The sequence below is a fragment of the Zonotrichia albicollis genome, chromosome 12, assembly GCF_047830755.1.
Source record: "Zonotrichia albicollis isolate bZonAlb1 chromosome 12, bZonAlb1.hap1, whole genome shotgun sequence".
NCBI lineage: Eukaryota > Metazoa > Chordata > Aves > Passeriformes > Passerellidae > Zonotrichia > Zonotrichia albicollis.
Genome location: NC_133830.1, coordinates 7,349,764 through 7,369,084, shown reverse-complemented (window position 1 = coordinate 7,369,084; position 19,321 = coordinate 7,349,764). Strand labels below are relative to the sequence as shown.

At 42.5% G+C, this 19,321-nt stretch overlaps 1 protein-coding gene across 1 annotated transcript in view; it reads left to right on the top strand.

The window, feature by feature from the left end:
• Nucleotides 1-19,321, top strand: part of PTPRG (protein tyrosine phosphatase receptor type G) — a 387,825-nt gene that overhangs the window by 305,447 nt on the left and 63,057 nt on the right. Inside the window, exons 9-13 of the mRNA XM_074550465.1 lie at nt 4,939-5,123; nt 7,009-7,117; nt 8,779-8,828; nt 11,148-11,943; nt 18,606-18,738. Coding sequence (XP_074406566.1) covers nt 4,939-5,123; nt 7,009-7,117; nt 8,779-8,828; nt 11,148-11,943; nt 18,606-18,738 — 1,273 coding nt within the window. The remainder of the gene's footprint in view (nt 1-4,938; nt 5,124-7,008; nt 7,118-8,778; nt 8,829-11,147; nt 11,944-18,605; nt 18,739-19,321) is intronic.

The window sequence follows — 19,321 nt, the reverse complement described above, 5'->3', positions numbered from 1 at the left end:
CAGGGCTTCAGCACACAACGTGTATCCCACGGCACCAAGGAGAGGAACAGCAGTTTTGCATTGCTGAGACATTCAGCAGGAGGTAGAGAGTGGGATTTTTCAAAGCAGGGCATAGCACAGCTAGAAATAACTGCCTTTAAAGTGGTGACATTTTTATGCATGGACAAGCTAACTTAGAACATTTTTAGAGGATTTTATAAATCCCGCTGAGCCCAGTGCAACTAGATTCATCATATGAAGACCTGTTTTACAGGGAGAGAGGGTACAAGCCATAACTGAATACACATTTCTTGCACTCTCACAGAGTTTCCCTAAATGGGTCTTTTCATAACCACAGGTAGCATATGCAAAAAGCACGATGAAACCCAGAAAGTTTGGCTGGTGTTGCATTTCTGTCTTTGAAAGAGAAATACAGGCTGCTTTTAAGGAACAATATTAATTTTAAAAAGCTGCAATATTGTCTTACATGCCATTTCTGCATTCATGGGTGTGTCTCAGTACCAGCAATTAATTTTTGCAAAGCAACAAGCCCCTTTTTTTGTCTTTCAACTCACTGAAATGGAGCTGCCAGGAGCTTTTGGATTAAGCTTCATCAGGCTTTCAGTTAGGAAACCTCATGGAGGTTACGTAGCCAAATACAACATACAAATCAAATTATGGGAGAGATGAATGCAGAGTTGTTAAATTAATTTTGTTTGTTCCAGCCCACTGGAATGTTTTTAACATGAAGAAAATCATTCTCTGCTGTATGGCTGGCCTGCCCAGTGCTTATGAGTGTATCAGCATGCTGCATTCATCTGCCAGTGGCAAACAGGTTTTGTCCAGGCTTGAGTGAGCCCTGGAAGATGAGGCTGGCGAAGATGCTGGATTCTCCCTGCCTTCCCCAGTGGGCTGATCTGCAGAGAAAAGCCTGGGTCAAGCTGCTGGGCAGCCCCAGATATGGGCAGCATCTGGGAGAGCCCCTGTGGCTGCCTGAGCTGGGTCAGAGGGGCTTCCACCAGATGCACCTGTGCTGTTCTGCCTCTTCAGGGCTTTTCCAGAAGGCAGCAGCTGCCTTGTTTGCCAGGTTCTCCCAGTTCAGGTCATCCCTGAAGGAAGGTGAGGGTGTTCTTTCCCTCCAGGAGGTCCAGGGCATGTCTGTGCCTGCAGTGGGGCATGGCCATGGTACTGCAAAGGCTCTTGCCCGTTCAGAGCCTCTGAGATGTGGCCTGGGTGCCCCGATGTCACTATAGCGCATGAAAGAACACAAGCACTCACCACTGTTCTCAAGGTGAAGGAAAAAAGGCAGTTTATTTTCTGACTCTTAAGATTTACAGTTTTCCAAAAGTGGCAGCAGATTGGAGGGTGACAGTGACATCTCTCCAATGACACTGGTCAAACCAACAGTCTATCAACTTTCTCTTCTTCCATAAAGGAATGCAAAACAATGAGTTATTTACAAAAAGTGTGTGAGAAAGTTCACTACAAGAGTGTCAATATCAGAAGGTTTAGAAAATCTTAAAAAACTAGGGTGACACCCCAGCTGGGGGTTTCTGTCTCCACAAGTGTTGGCATGGGGCTGCCAGCCCAGGACACAGTGGCTTTGGTGTCCTGCCAGGCCTGTGCAGGTATCTGCTCAGGATTGCACACACCACAGAAAGGCATCCTGAAAGCCCCCACAGTATTTTAATATCCCTCAGGATCTGACTTTTAAACACAGCATTAGTAATATTTTTTTCTAAAATTAGCTGAGATGCTATTTCAGTGTGGAATAATGCTGGTTGTTGGTTTTGGGTCTTACTTTTTTCCCAAGAAATCATGAATTCACAGGCTTTTCTTTTTTCTCATTAAGCCTGGCTTAGTTAAAAAAAAAAAAAAAGAAAAGCTTGTGTTTCTCTTTAGTGTGTCCTGATTAAACTTCCCCTTCCCTGTCCCAGCCATTTCCTGCATTTCTATCTCTTCTTCAGCTGCACATTTTGCAAAATCAGTAGAGGTCCTTTAGCCTGTGATTCTTTTAATCTTCTTTGAAAAATCCAAGGCACAGAGAGTATTGAAAGAAAAATTAGATCTCTGGGAAATGCCAGTTGTTTTATAGATAGTCAAACCATTGGACTTTTTTTCCTTGCCTTTCAGACATTCACTATGTTATTATGTATCACTTTAATTAAATCATCAAATTTAATTATTGAATCAAATGTTTCTTTATTTCATTGTGTCCTAAGCAGGTTTAGTTAAATTAATAAAACCATATGTTTCATTTTATAAAAAAAATCTTTTTTCCCATTCATAAGCTGTTTAAAAAAATGCAGTTGAACAGAAAAGGTTGGTTAATACTAAATTACCCCAGGTTTTTCATATACTGCTCTGTGCCTTGGAGTAGATTGAGCCAAGTCATGAAAATTTTGTAATATTTACTGAGAAATCACAGTATTGTAAATTCAGCCTCACTTTAGCTATCTGGGAATGAGGCTTGTCCTCAGTGAAGTCATCAGAGTCACTCAGGTGATTCAAAGTGCTCATGACCTGCTTGGAGCAGGGGGCAGGGACAGGAAGGGTCTCCTGGCTCTGAGTCTCTCTTCATCCTTGGGAATCCCCACTTCTCTGGCTGTTCCAGATGCCATCCAGGCTGGCTACAGAGGGTGGCACAGAGCTGGGGACATGGCAGCCCCCTCTCCCTGGCTGGCTTGGGGTCCTTGTGTGGAAAACTGGCCAGACACCATTCCAAGGGCTGCTGCAATTAAGGGGGATCTCTCTGTCTCTCAGGAAGGTTATCTGCTTGAATTATTTCTAAAACAATTTGATGCATGATTACTTTAAATATATAAATCTCTGCATGTCCTCCTGGAGGACAAGGACTGGGGAAGAGTTTTAGGTCTGGGTAGTGCTTTACCCTGGCTCTGTCTCTGATGGGATTTGATTAGGTGGAGCAGGAAAGGCTGGCCTGGCATTTTGAAGTGTAATTCTGTGATGACAAAGGGCGTCAAAGAGGGCAGTTATGATTTATTGGTGCAGTTATCAATAAACAGTGAAGTCAGGGAGAATTGATCTGACCATCTCAGCGGAAAGAGGTGAGCATGGAGAGGCATACCAGGATCAGGGAGCTCTGTAAATAGTGATAACAGAGGTGGATTTTGGCTGCCCCATCTCATCCAGGTCCTGGCCACCTTCATGCTGTGCTTTGGGGGACCAGGAGGGAGCCAGAGGGAAGCCATGGTGTGGCTTCTGACTTTGTGGCACTGAGAGCAGCATGCTGCTTTGATCCCTTCAGCTTGGTGTAAATGGAAACTCACATACATTTATCCAATGCTTCCAGATACTTTAGGGTTTGTTTGATTTGATGGATCATCCTTCTGGGTTGAGCAGAAGGATCTACTGCAGAACTGCAGGATTGTCACCCCTCATGGCAAGAGCAAATATCAATGATATTTCCTGCCAAAGAATATTTCTGCAATTCATGTTGTCTTGTTCAGCTAGCTACAAAATGTAAGTTATAACTGCACAAAGGCATTTGACAGATATTTTTCTACTGTACTGGTAATACTGGTGTTTAAAGCATTTAATCATTTTTATTTAAGAACTGTAGCTATTTCAGTAATATAACAGCAGTGCTGCTTGGCCAACCTGCAAGTCCAGGCATAGGAATAGACATATTTCCCCTTCAGTGCTGCCAGGACTCTTTAGAAGTGAAGTAATGGCCAAATATACATGCAGTCACATACCTGCAGAGTGCAAACAAGCTCAATGTGTTGGCTTCAAGAGGAAAAGTCATACTGGGACAGATAATTCTGCAAACAGTGTCAGCCTGATGGGCTGGGTGACACTTTGCCAGAAAAGACCAGCTCCTTTGCCACAGCACATGTGCTTAGGTATCATTGCAAGTGATTTTCCTTCGTTCAGGTTTTATACTGAGAAAGAGAATGTGAGAATCTGCCCTGGATTGGGTATTTTAAACGTGATTTTTAAAGCTTGGGGAAAAAAATCTAAACTCTTTATAGCTGGGAAGAGGATGATGCAGTTTTCCCACAGCATGTGAGTGCCATCTAGTGTTGTGCATCCCCAGCTGGACCTTTCCATGGCAACTCCTTGCAAAGAGTTTCCTCAGCGCTGCCAGGGGACTGTGCACACCCCACTCCTCCAGGAGCCAGGATCATCTGTGCCTGGGCTTGGTCTGCCTTGCAGAATTTTGGGTTTGGTACTGCTGGAAGCAGAAGCCACGTTTGTTGGTTTTTCTTTCCCAGAGGTTAGGCTGTCCCTGTGCTGATGTCCCCACTGATTTAAGCATGGCTGAGAAATGATTTGTGCCTCCAGGCTGCAGGCAGGGTTAGGAAGGCAGGGCTGCCTGGGGGTTCCTCTGCCTGCTCAGAGGAGGTGGCCAAGGCGACCAAACAGCCACGTCTCCCTGTGCTGGTCATACATTACTGACAAGCTGTTGAGCACCTTTGAAGAAAAATATATAGGAAGAGGAATATAAAACAACTGTAAAAATGTACTAAGTTAACAAAAGAACATTTACTGACCCAATAGTGACATGTTTTCAGAGGTCTCAACTCTTTCCAGGGTCTGTAGAGCACATTGGGGTATTTACCCCTTAACAGCAGGAGGGTGGGGATGAGGGAAGCTGGGGATCAGGTCCACTGTGTTTCTTAATGTTCCAGTGCAGAGCTCTTCAGTCACCAAGTTAAAGAGTAGGTGCAAATGTCAGGACTGAGAATTAAGTAGAGAGCTAAGCAACCTGCCTGCAGAGAATGGATTCTCTCATTTACTTTACTCAGGAGAGCAGAAAGCAGCTGCAGGTGGTATTAAATCCCATTGGTCTCAGTGGATTGCAGTCTAAGCTGTTACTGTAGGCCAGGGCATTAAAGAAAAAAAACCTAGCTCTTAGAGTGAGGCACTGTTCATTCTGTTTGTTTTCTCTCAGTTATTTAGAAGAGCTTCATATTTTCTCCTTCTGTTTTTCAGCTTGTAGCACTCCTCCAGTCAACATGAAAGTGCAGCCTGTGAACAGGACAGCACTACTGGTGACCTGGAACCAACCAGAAACCATTTACCACCCTCCAATCATGAACTACATGATCTCCTACAGCTGGACTAAAAATGAAGATGAAAAGGAGAAGACTTTCACCAAGGATAGTGACAAGGACCTGGTAAAAGCACAGCATCAACCCCAGACATATGTATCAAGCTACCCTTATATTGCTATTTTCTTGGTAGAAGTGGGTAGAGGAGGAAAGCAGTTGTCACCTTATAGGCAGGATAATGTTTGGCCCATGATGAATTGCTATTTAAATGTTCAGCATTAGCTGAGCATTGCCTAGCAGGCTGCCCAAACACTGGAGTGTGAATTTATAGTTTATGTGAGTGCATGAAGAACTGAATCTGCAGACACTTTTTCATGTAGTGTTACTGAGAAGCAGCTGGCTCGGGAAATGGTGAGGCTCTGAATACCTTTTGGCTTGAGTTCAACTTACAGATTTTCACATTAAAAGTCTGATCCCCCAAAATCTATTCCTGGGCTCAGGCTTTTCACTGTGCATAGCCCCTTGTAGGCTTTGGAGCAGTTTCTGGCAGCTAGTGCTGCCAGAGGCAGGAGTTGCATAGTCAGGGCTTGAAGATTATTTTGGAGTGGCCCTGTACAAGCACTGCCTACATCTGGCAGTGTGAGAAAAAGAGAGAAGAGCAAGACAGTTCCAGCACAGATGGAAACAGTGCTCTATCTCCTCCATTTAGGATTTCATCTGCTTGTCATTCTTGTCTAAGTGGAAGCAAGTATTGTACTGGTCCTTAACATTCTCTGCATATAAAACCAGAGTGACATATTCAGGTTTGAAAGGCCTCCATTTATTGTTAATCAAAGAAAGCCTCTAGAATAATGAAATCAGTAATTGTATATGCACATGAAAAATGCAGCAGCACAGTGTTATTCCTAATGACTGTTACCATATTTTTTTTCAAATACACAGTCCTCTGGGCCCATTCAATCAGTTATACAATAATATTCCTCTTATTCCCTTAGATGAAGCTTCTTTTACTTCATTTCCATTTATATTTCCAATTTCCCCACTAGACATTGTTATCTGGGTCACATTAGGGAACGATCTGCCTCATGAAATCAGAAAGGAATCCATTGAAAGGCACCCAAGGTTAGGATGTATTGTAACCTCTCTCTTGTCATAATTTCACACTCTTAAGGGAGATTTTTTAATCAGGTATAAGGAAGAGAGCCTTAATCAGCAAAAATGAGGTGGGCACCATGAAAGCATCCTGTTTTATGTAAAAGAAATAATTACAAGTGCAAGGGATGTGATGGAGTGATAGCTTGGAAATAGATTGCACTGAGACCTTGTGCTGTTCAGCAGAGGTTTGGGTTAAGAAAGCAATGATATCTTAGTCTATTTTAGGGGCAAAAGAAGAGGAAACCCATTTTCAGAGGAAAGTGCAGATTGCTTTCAGTGCTCTGGCAGATACAGCTGGGCTGTCCCATCTTGAGTCAGAGCTAGACAGTGTTTTGCTGTAGAGATAAAAGGTATTTCAAGTGACTCATGTAGCTCCTCCTGTGAACTGATGTGATTGTGGAAACTCTCAGGTCTAGGAGTAAGCAGGGATATCCCAGCCCAGGATGCTCAGCCATCATGTTGCACAGCACACCAGTATCAAATTGCCTCAGCCAGTTGGTTGCAAAATAGTCAGTTTGAATATGCAGTGACTTTTCTGGGCTTATCCTGTGTTTGGGTCATGGATCTCTACCTAAAAAAATCTTACTATAATTGCTTAAAGGTGAATGACTTGTTTTAAGTTTTTCTGAGGAGAGCAGAGACATTGAGGCATGAAGACTGGATGACAGCAGTGTCTGGGTGCATCCCTTCATCCTTGCCCTCCCCAGGGAACCACTGAATATTTCTGTGTAGAAATATATCTTGTCTTACATGGCATAAATGTTCTGTGTTAGCACAATGCTTTATATGTTTCAAACTAATCTTGGACAGTACTGTGGGGGTAAAAAACTGAATAATATCTATTTTTTTTAAACAGAAGGCCATCATTAGCCATGTCTCACCTGACATCCTTTATCTGTTCAGAGTTCAAGCAGTTTGCCGAAATGAAATGCGTAGTGACTTTAGCCAGACTATGCTCTTTCAAGGTAAAAAAAACACATACAAATTTTTACATTGAACTATTCTGTTTGTTTAATATTTTCTTTGCAGAATGCAATGTGGTGTGAAGTTATTTCAGAAGATATTTGAATGCATGTAGACAATGCTAATTTCATATTGTGGCCGGTGACTTGATCTGAATCTCATTTCCAGTGAGGAGGGTTTGCCTACACCTCTCACTGTCAAATTTTGTCAGGGTTTAGGAGAATTTAGAGCTTTTCTTGGTACTAGTTTTCTGAAACAAATGCATCAGAGACTGCTTATGCATCAGAGGCACAGCTGTAACAGAATGTGAGTCTGATTGGTGTCTGTTTTATGTAAAGAGGAAAGGAGATCAGTCCTACCTTGACAACCTCATGTGGAGACATCCAGGTTTTACCACGCACGCAACCTCAGTGATTTCCAAAACATACATATTTAAACAAAATCAAAAGAACTAGATGATAAGCTGTCCTTTGTCATAGATTTCCTTTTAAGTTTATTGGAGAAATCTGGTAAAGCTGAGATTTGGTAGAACTTGATTATTTTTGAGGTTTTTTAAGTACTAAAGTTTTGCTCCTTCCTTATTATGACATTCTTTATTAAGTAGGGCAAATTTTGCCTCCAATGAGAGCATTCCCTCCCACTCCAGCTTATAGATGCATAAACCTCAAAATGGGTAATGGAAGAATAAAACAAGCAGAGAGTTAAAAGTTTAAATCCTTAGGACAAAGCAGAGTTGTCACCTGGATCTGATGCTGTATATGGAACAAAATAGTAGGGACATTTTTCAGTGTCATTTTCAGAAAGGATGGGGGTTTGGATCCTGCTTTGCTAGCACCTCATGTCTGAGGGATGTCAGGCTATGGACATGGTTTAGTTCTGTTGTGGTGGCAGAGAGAGCAGGATCAGACAAGTGTCCTGTCCAAGTCACAACTCATGTGGAGCTCTGTTCTTGGTACCTCAGCACTGTGTTTTAGGCTTCACTTTTAAGTGCCAGGCAGAAGTTAGAAACTAGTGTATTGTTTATCTTTTACTAGATGATGGAATGGAAAATTCTTTTGATTATAATAACTGTTCAGTCACAGTTAGGAGTAAATCATTACTGGCAGCTCTGTAGGAGATCCTTTGGATACTGCAGCCCCATATTCAATGGAGTGAAAGTGATACACACATCTGCAGTGGGAGCAGATGATGTGATTCCTCCTACAAGTCCCCAAAAAGGAGCTGCTGTTCCAATCTCTGGCTGTACCCAATATCTAACCTAGAAAATTAATCCACTTGAGCTTTCAAAACATTTATCAGAGGTTGATGGTAATAGTAGTTCAGATATATAGCAATAAATTATAATATTATAAGGACAGAAAAGAACTATTATCATCAAGCTAGTCTTGCTTCCTGTGTAAGCCAGGATGTTCCATCCAGCTTGGGGTTGAAGGAGAGAATTTGTTTTCTGTCAAAAAGCCAGCATTGCCAGGCCTGAGTAATTAAAGACCCACAAGTCTGTGTTTAGACACAAGTGAGTGAGTAATGCCCGAAGAGCTGAGTTGCCTTTGCTCCAGGCTGAGCCCTGTACCTGTATTCTGCAGCCCCTTGTTGAGCAGTGCTTTAGCAGTTGTTCCTCTGCCTCCTCCCCTGCCCTGATGTGCTGCTCTTCTTCCCTCCCCAGCTAACACCACTCGAATTTTCGAGGGGACCCGAATTGTGAAGACAGGAGTGGTAAGTGATGGATTTAGGCAACGGGGTTTTGGGGACATTTCCCACCAGGTGGCAGCACGATGTTGGAAATCTGCAACAGGACCCAGCTTTCCTGGGGAAGGGGTGTCCAGACCTGTCACAGAAGGGTTTATAGCATAAAGTGCAGTTCCAATATGAAATGGTTTTCTGGCTTCATTCTCTGAGAGGCTTTGAACACTGGAGAATCAAGTGTTAAAAAATTTTCCTCCATCTGTATTCAACCCATTTAGAGGGGATTTGTAAAATATTAATGATGACTGTGGAAATAAATTTAATTTATTTTATTAACTGTATGAGCAGAAGAAATAAGGCCTCGCACACAAAGAGCATCTTTGCTCTTCCAGTGCTTTAAGGATACCTGTTACTGTGTGAAAAAAGCCTGAAAAATGTCTTTGATTTATTTTAATTCAGGTGAGACTGTACCAAGTCATTGAGGCTAACTTTTGTATTCCAGAATCAGAAATGTTGGTACATTTACAGTAATAGTGGAATACACTGTTTCAGTTTTGAAACCATCTTATTAGTTTATTTAATATAAATAAACTATCCATAACCTAAATTTCTTGGCATCCATTGTACTGAGTTGTTCAGTCAGATTTATGGGCTGGATTCATACTATTGAATTTACTCTAAGTACATTGCTTCTGGTTTTATTCTGATCCAGTTTGATATACTCCCTAGTAAGGAAATAACATATACAAAGCTTGCATTTGAATGATTTATGTTTGTTTAATGATGTATAGAGGTATTCTAGATACATAAAATCTGCTGTCAAATTTTAATACTCAGTCCAGCTTTGAGACTGTTCATGCCAGCAAAAAGCAAATCTCACAGTGCCTTAGGGATTCAGATTGATAAGTATCTGAAAGTTTAGATGCTTATTTAAAGTTTTGGCTTGAAATCTCTAAAGCACAGGTTTTCATCTGAGATCTCAGGTTTTCTGTGATTGCAGCTGGTCAAAAATAATGTGAGAAAGCAGCCTTGCTTGGTTTGCTGCAGCATTTCAACTACACGGCTTGACTGAACCCGGGAATTGCAGAGAGATGCGGAAATACATTAAAGTTACAAATTCCAGTTTCCAAAATAAACATTTTACATTTTTTTCAGTGTTCAGCAGCATCTATTTAACACTTTTTTGTCCTCATCTGGTGCATGCCTTTCCAGCTAATGGCTCTCCTGCTGATGAATTCAGTAATGTGAGACATTTTTCAGTAATTCAGAGAGGGAGAATGGTCAGGCTGTCCAGAGGAACCGCTGACACAGCTCTTCCACAGAATTATTCCTTGTCTTTAGACAGTATACTTCAGTCTCTTTTTCTACATGTAATTCAGGACTAGTTCCTTATGAACAGACCAAGGTTTGGTTCTTTATGTGTGTACAGAGGGGTTTTATTTACAGCAGAGCACACACATGTGTGCAGGACCCTCATGCATGCAGTGGGTTGACATTTGAATAATATTGGCAGGGTGCAGAGGATGCAAAGTCCATAGTTCATCACCTGCTTCTTCTCAGTGAAGCAGGCACTGCCAGTCCTGCCAGTCATTCACTGGTGCTGGCCAGGGAGAGTCCTGTGGATGTGGAAAACATGGGTGTCACAGCCTGAAGGTCCTGGCAGACATGGTGGCAGCTTGCTGAAGGGCTTCTGATGCTCTCCAAGTCTTTCAGAACTGGCCATGCTGCAGTTCTTTTCTAACAAGAGCAATGCCTCACAGCAACACCAGTCCTTATGAGAATAATCCTGATAGATAAATTAAGGAAATAAAAATAGTATCCTTTGAGGCCCTCACAATGTGAGTGGGAAGAGCCAGCTCCTTGTCAGAGCAGCCCCACCAGCCATGGATGCTCACGTTGGCAGCCATTATTTTGGGACAGCCGTTATGTAACACAGTATTTTTAAACTCCTGTCTTCTGAGGATTAAAGCACTGTGAGTAATACAGCTGAACTCATTAAACTCCTTTACATTCTTCTCACCCCAAGAGGAAACGTTACTCACAAGTCAGTAGTGATGTGGGAGGAGAAGGTCTTGATGTAAAATAAAGATAAGGATAAAGAGGGTTTTAATGATGATGTGGTGAAGGCAGGGAGGTTTCCTCTCTTTGTGGTTTGCTGGTAGCTCTGTGGGATGTTCTGTCCTGGCTCAGCCTTTCATCTAGCTGGTGTTGGATCTCTGGTTTTAGGAGACTAGCACATGTGTGAAAAGGGAGGGAAAAGCAAGAGAATGACTCCAAGTGGTATGTTGGACCCCTGCTGATGCTTTCTGCTGTGTTTTCTCCCCCTGTGCTGCCGATGACCTCCTCAAGCCCACAGCATCTCCTGCCTCCTCAGCAGACATGGCTCCCATCAGCTCCGGCTCCTCCACCTGGACCTCTTCAGGGCTCCCCTTCTCCTTCGTGTCCATGGCCACAGGCATGGGCCCTTCCTCCAGCGGCAGCCAGGCCACCGTGGCCTCCGTGGTGACCAGCACCTTGCTGGCAGGGCTGGGCTTCAGCGGCGGGGGCATCTCCTCCTTCCCCAGCAGCGTGTGGCCCACGCGGCTGCCCGCGGCCGCCGCCCCCAGCAAGCAGGCCAGCCGCGCCGTGGTGGCCACCACTGAGGCTGCCGCCGCCTCCCCCGGGCCCGAGCGGGACTCGGGGCTCACCAAGGATGGCGAGGGAGCCGAGGAGGGGGAGAAGGATGAAAAGAGTGAAAGCGAGGATGGGGAGCGGGAGCACGAGGAAGAGGAAGAAAAGGATGCTGAAAAGAAGGAGAAGAGCAGGGCGACGGCAGCCTCGGAGGCACGCAATAGCACGGAGCCCAGCGTGGCCGTGGCTTCCCCCAACAGGACTGCTGAGGAAGAAGGAAATAAAACCCTACCGGGAGAAGTGCCAAAGCAAAACGTTGCCCCCACGGCTGGAGGTGCCGAGAAGGAGAGCTCTGCTGAAGCCGACACTCAGCCCCAGCTGCTCCCTTCCACCCAAGTGCCACCAGCGTTCACCGACGAACTGTACCTGGGCAAGATCCCAAGAAGACCAGAGACTACAAGAAATCCTCCTCCGAAGATGGACAGGTTTCCAGAGGAACATCCTTCAGATAACAAATTCATCACCATTAACCCAGGTGAGTGATCTTCAGGGAAAACATTTTTACCAGCGTAAGTGTTGGAAAACAGCACAATCCAAATTCCTTCCTGATTCCCAGTAGATACAGCATTTTTGTGGTGTCTGGCTACATCTGGTTGGCAGGTTGTCACAAGACCCAACCCCACAAGTTGTTACTATGGGGAGCAGTGTGGAAACGAATATCCTTCTGTTGGGACAGATTCATGGTCCTTGTAGCTTATTGGAAGAGAAAATCTGGAAAAATTTTCACTCCCAATATGCTGCATCAAGAATTTTGTTGAAAAGAAAAAGGGAGGGGAATACAAGGAACTATAACTGTGAAATTAATTTGGAAGAGCAGCTGCTGTGCTGAACTGGAATTTCATAGGAAGCTTGATATATGTGCTTCTAGCTAATTTAGTTTATCTGCAGGATTCTCCCTGACTGGGCTTTGAGATATTTTCTCAAATCATGGATCATTTCTGGTTTATTTCTCAACACAAAACCTACATATTCTGTTCTTACAAAACAACACACCTTCTGGGGAAGAAAAAAAAATCTTAACCAGGCAGAGTTCACATATTTTCTATTTGTCCTGATGAGAATTGCCAGTGCTCCTGTACACTCCAACTGTGGATGTATGTACCAGCTCCACAGTGTGTGCACAGCAAACAGAACCTCTTGGAAGCCTGCCCAGGCGATCTGCATGTGCACCAAGCCTGGTGTGCTCAGGGTTTGCTGCACAGGCCTCTGCAAGCTCATGGTCCCTCATGGTGCTCCCACGGAATGTCCACACGTGTTCCTGCTTGGGGAGCTCCGGGCACTGGTGAGGAAAACTGCAGGAGGCACATGGAGTATGTGCATGGGGGTTTATTTTAGATTTATTTATTTAGATTTAGCTTGATATATTTATTAGACATTTATTTCAGTGATTATCTGTATTACCACAGCATTTATGAGATAGTGCACTACTTTGTTTGTTGTTTCTGGGGGTATTTTACTACTATTGTTTGTTTTGCTAATCTGTAGAGTGTTTTATAATTTTCTTTTTCCATCAAAGCTGTTCTAAAGTAGTGTGGAAAAGCCTTGCATATTTATTTTTCCCTACATAGATAAACACAAAAATGCAGATATTGTGCATTCAGTAATAGTTCAGAACCAATTTAAAAAACAAAGCTAAATCCAATCTTTAATAGCATTTGTTACATAAATGCTGACCAGTCTGTAATGCTGGGAATCATAACTGTTCTGTCAGAGATCAGATTAACTATGCAGAAGCTGAGAAACCTGCGACAGGTTGTGCTGATTTTTTTTTAAATACACTGCTGTTTTTCTTACTCCTCAGCTGGGAACCCTCAGAGGCCAGTGCTCCCACTGAATATGGTTTGAGATGCCTGTCAGGCAGTTTTCAACCTGCCACTTGCCCTGATCACCTTTGGGTTAGGAAGGAGGCCTGTTGGGAGTGCCACCCTGTGAGAAGACACTTGGGAATGCAGGAGAAGGAGCTTTGCTCCACGCTGGATCTAGGCTACCAAAGACACAGGCTGGTGAATTAGGCTAGTGCAAAGCCTAAGACTCGTTGCTTTAGCTCAATTGTTTTCCCCAGTAACATGGAAATTTGCAATTCATACAGACAGACCCGTACTAACTCATGCCAGGAGTTGAGTTCAGTGAAACTCCAGCCATAGCAAGACTTCTTCCAGTGAGAAAGGGCCTTAAAGGTTTTCCATAACAAGGTAAGCTTGAAATCAAGACAAGTGAAGCCAAGGGGCATTGCCAGAAGTGTCTGAAAGGATTCCTGAGCAGCAGCAGCACAGCTAAGACTGTTAAGGCCACTTCCAAAGTAAGCAGAAAGCATCTGTGCAGTTTACTCTGTCCCAGTGTGAGGGCAGAAACATTTTTGGATGTATCTTTTCTTCTGACATCTTTTCTGCATCTTTTAAAAGCAGGTTTTAAAAGCTGTCAAGGTTTCAAAAATGTTTTTGTGAGTAGAAAGTTTAATCATTTTAAAGAGTAGAAAATTGTTTCATAACAATGTAAATTTGTAAAATAAATTATATATCATCAAATTAGCAGTTGTAAGGAGATAACTCTTACAGAGGGAAGTACTCATGAGTGTGCATGATTAGAGGAGAACAGGGAACTCATGAGAAATTACAGGGAAAGTGCGAGGCCAATTAGTGCAGCAAGGCTCATTTTCTTTTAGTGCTTACTTCACACGTACATACACACACACACCTCTCCTGAGGCCATGTCATTACTTTCCAAATGGCACTGGCCTCTTTCTGACTGTGGTATTGGCCAATGCTAATGATTGTCTTCTGTCACTGAATGCTTGCCTGCATTCTTCTCTTTCATTTCCCTGATCATCCTTTTCTCTGTTTTGGTGCCCACATTAGACTAATTGTACTTTTGGGCTGCAACTGTTACACACACAGCTGCTCAGCATTGTCCGTGTCTCTGAAACCTGAAAATCAGAAAAACAGCAATTAAAATTATACTCTCACAAAAGAGGGAGGGGAAAGAAAATAAAAGGAAAATAAGCAAGGGGAAAAGCTGAAACCCAGGATGATTCAGTTTAGTCAGGCTAAAGCAGATACTATCCCACAGAATTTTGGTTGATTGTACCAGACAATTAAATAGGTCTTTTTTTTTTTTTTTTTAACTGGAATTAACAAGTAGACTGTTGTAAGCAAAGTAATAGCTGTGGGGTAGGGGCAAAAGCTTGAGTGGTGATCTTGCACTTAGGACAGAGAGATGGGTTTGACTCCTCATCCCAATTTCAGCCAGGTCCTCCCATTCAGTGCTCACACACCTCTGCTGATTCCTCCCAAGAGAGGGCATTTTAGAGAGATCTTGATGTGCAGAGTTAAATTTCAAGCCTGATGTATGCATTTAACAAAGACTGAATATTGGATTTTAGAGCAGTCTTTGCCAGGTCTGAGGTTACAAAAGCCTTTTAGGGATTACCTCATTAGCATAATTAAACATCTGTGTAATTCTTCTCCATCTGCAGCAAGGATTATTAAGCTGTATTTTCATGTGGCACTTCAGCCATTTTCACACAAAATCACAGAGTGTATAAGTTAGGAAGAACCACTGGAGCCAGCTAGTCCAGTCTCCTTGCTTTAGAAAGGCTCCCTATAGCACTTTAATCAGGATAGTGTCCAGACAGCTTTTAAATATCTTCAGAGATGTACATGGCAGCTTACAAGAGCAAACAGCAGAATGGCTTGAAAATAAAAGAAGTGAATTATTTAATGCCTGCAAACTATGAATTTCAGATATAGGATTAAATATGATTGGCATCTGTTAGAAAGCAGTGAAAAGCCATGCTTAGTAGTGCACAGCCTGTAAGCCTGAATACTGCAGGAGTGCCTTGAAGAAATAGGGGGTAACAGCTGCACCATGGTACAAGCTTGTATCAAGGGTAATACTTCTTTAAGAAACATGGGTTTGCCTTTTCATCATTTAATAATATAGTAAATATTATTTTCCATAATTAATTAATACCTTTCTATAAGTTCATAACTGCATTTACTCAAGGGAAAGATGAGCAAGCTGACTTTCTCTTAGGAGACCCTGTGGTCTGAGGCAGTTCAGTAGCAGGGCTTTTCTTTTGTTAATGGTATCTGAAATGGTACAACAAACAGAACTTTGTCCTGGCAGTTTGTGCAATGGCAAGGAATGATAAAAGCAGATAGGTTATATAGTACAGCTATGGTTGCTTATTATAGCAAGCAGTGTTACTTAAGGGAAATAAACATGTTTCTTTTCTCAGGAACTGTTTTCCAGGAATACACAGGAAAAAAGCACATTTCACAAACTCTAGAATGCCTCTTTCTTACCTTGACCTTTATGCAAGAATTGCTCTGCCAGAGCCTCCCTGGTTGCCTGATGCCATCCAGTACTCCCTGTGCCAGGGCTCATCCATCCAGTGCCTGGGTGGAACTGCTGAATGGGAGGTTCACAGAAGTTATGGACTTTCCAGACGCAGGAGTAGATTTAGTAGTGCCAGGGCTTGTATCATGTGGGACCTCCTGAAACAGATATGCTGTAATAATTTTTATTCCTTCCTACTGGGATGAATTCCAAGCCAGTAAAAGGCAAACTGAATTAATTCAACGAAGGCATATGCCACTGGAAACTGTTTACATTTCTTAGCAAAAATGGAGTTTCCTAGTCCGTTTTTTAAGCTTCTCCCATCCCCTGCCAAGTACAGCTTATGGTGGGCACTGTTACAAGGATATGCTGTTGACACTACCAGGGCTTGACATTCTTGCTTTGGAAAAGAATGAAATGGTGACTATTTTTTTATTTCATACTGTTTTGTTATATGGGAGAACAGGAAATTGTAGAGGCCCAGATCTGTCTTTTTGTGTGTGTGTGTGTGTTTTCATTTCATCTTTTTCCAGCATGCTGGCTTTTCTTAGGCTGTTCTGCCATGACCCTCAAGACAGACACCAGCTCTCCAGCTGTACTGCTCTAACTGTGGCCCCAGCTGCCATTCTTGTACAAGTTTTATTGGCACTGGTTTGTTAAGGCTCTCACAACACATTACTTAAACAGTGGAAAACACCTCAGACTTTTTCATCAAAGCCAGCACAGGAACTGTGTCTTTTCTTCTGAAGCACGTCACTGCTTGGGCATTCCCAACTGGAATTTCAGGGCCAGACATCAGTGTTAGTATTTGCTATTCTGGCACTCCGCATACTGAGCACTTTCTTCTTCTCACATCTGTGGTACAGGGAGTTGGCAGGGGCACATTTATATGTTCTCCACACTAGACTGACTAAGAGGAGCCTCGTGAGCACTGCAGAATTTAACAGTGTTCATTGGGACTCCAGCCCATGCTGTGATTACAATGGAATTGAATTTTCTTCCCATGCAAACAGAAACATATGGTTTTGTGTTGAAAGATGTGGAGGTGAAACTAAACAGAATATTGTCATTGAAGAGAACTGAAACAACATCCTAATGGATATAAGGTGGCCGGACTATTTGGCTCTCCTACAAAGTTTCACATAGTTTTTTGATTTGTCCCTTTTACTATTCTGATTAGTAACACCTCACAGGCTTACTTTTTTCCCCTGCTCTTTAATGATTTGAAAGGCACTGGTAATAACTGATGCCCCAAGACTTAGCATTTCGTCAGTTTGGCAAATACAGAGACTAAGCCTTTGCTCTAATTTGGGGGTTGCTCTTTTCTTTATTCTTTGCTAGTCAAGGAATTCAAAGATGTTCAATCAAAGTGCACCTTCACTTCCCCCAATCATCCTTCTGATTAGCACATCATTTAGGCTGCTTGCTAAAGGGCATTACCTCTATCAGCCTAGTTCTCAAAACTAGGAAGATTTCTTGCTGGGCTTGCAGCAGCCTGCAGCCTTGCTCTGTTTTCAGCAGTCAGGCAAAAGCATTTACAATTAACCTTTACTTCCACGTTAGTTGAATTTTACTCCTGCCTATGGAGGAGTATAATCTAAATGCTATTAAAATAGAGTATGACTTCATGTTATGTGACATCTGGTGACTTCCAATTATCTGTGTTTTGCCTGCCTATGGTGAAAAGGCAATTATGTTCCTCTGGTAGGATTTGCAGCAGTTTCAGAAGCTATGATAATACAATACTGAATGAGGGCAAGGAAGCATGTTGGTAAGGAAAGACTCACACAGGCTTAAAAGTAGAAGTCAAGTGTGCATGTTTCAATCCTTCTTGAAATCTGAAGCTGTTTGTACTAATCCTTTCCCATTATGTCCTGTTGACAGGTATTGATCAACCACGGCCTGTTTGTTAGGAAACATGAATAAGATATGGAATCCGCTTCTGCATTTTTCTTTTATCATTCTGTCTAAACCAATTTATTCATCAAGTCTACATGAATTTGCACAAATTAGATGTCTTTTGAAATACACTGGTGCAGTGTCTATGCTCATTGGCTCCAGTACTTGCAGAACTTCTAGATATTCATCTTATATATGATACAATCATTTTACTGAGATGTCATGCAAAAAGTGAAGCGGAGTTAACTCAGCCAGATCTCAGGGTATTGACGAACTTTAATTTTGTTCAAAAGCTGTGGCATAATGATTTCTTCTGTCAGTTACAACACATCCTATCCATTCATTCATCCACCCATCTTGACAATCCATATGTTAAAAAGTGCCTTCGTATGCAGTAACCCACCAGATTGTGACAATTCTGCAAATGATGTGACATGACACCCAACATGTTGAGGATTTTTTATTTTAAGATAGTTACCAAAAAATTTATTTCTAAAGCTAAGTATTACACAGAGCTTTGCAAACAGGGCTGTCCTGCACTGTTGAGAAACAGAGTACATTTATCTGCAAACACTGGTGACAGAGCACAGCATTGGCTCAGTGGGATACTCTACATCTGATAATAGGTGCTTGCACGAAAGAGTCCTAAAAGTGTCTAAGAGACCGTAATTACAGGCAGTAGTAAAATCCTAGCCATATGTGGCAATAAACACCATACTTCTGTGCTCTCATGTCTCAGACTGAAGACAAATGGAGTCCCACCCTGCAGTTAGAGGATCTCTGCTCTGTTTACTCATAGCATGTAAAAGGGAAAAGCTATTTGTTTTGTTTACACATTTTTCCATACAGTATTTCTTTTTTCCACCCAGTGATTGGTTTTGTTATGTGTTTAACATACAGCTGGCAAGAACAGCTCCAGCATGGCCACAAGACCTTCTCCTGGTAAAATGGAATGGATCATCCCACTCATTGTGGTCTCAGCACTGACCTTCGTGTGCCTCATTCTTCTCATCGCTGTGCTTGTCTACTGGAGGTGAGCCTGTTTCCTTTTCAGTGGAAACTGATTAGGATTTTAAACACATTCCAGCTGGTGTTTTTAATGTGATCCTGTATTTTGTTATTTTATTAGAAGTTACAGTGATAGATGCATTAGATAGTTCTCTGGGTGCTAGTACAGCTTTGTTGGTTAACTATTCAGCTGTCTTAAATACTGATTTTTATGTCATGAAAATGAGCCTGGTGCAGTTCTACCAATGGTAGAGCCATCTGTAATGGTGACAAATATTTTCAAAATTAGTCCCTCCAAAGTAGCTATAAAAAAATTGTCTTTGTCTCGGCCTTCAGGAAATGTGGTTGTGGGAGAAAATCCCAGTTAGACTGGCCTTGGTTTCATGGGTGTCTTTGCCACAAACCTCCTGTGTAATCTTATGCAGTTCTTTCCTTCCTTTGACTGTACTTCAAGAAAGTGGGTAAGCTTGTTTCACATTCCACAGCTTTGCTCTCTAGCATTGGTGAAGAGGTCAGAAGTGCAGCCTGCAAGGTCTTGGAAGTAAAGATTGCCTCTTTCAGAGAGACACCATCATTCACACCAGTGGGCATTGGTTCAGTGGTGGAGA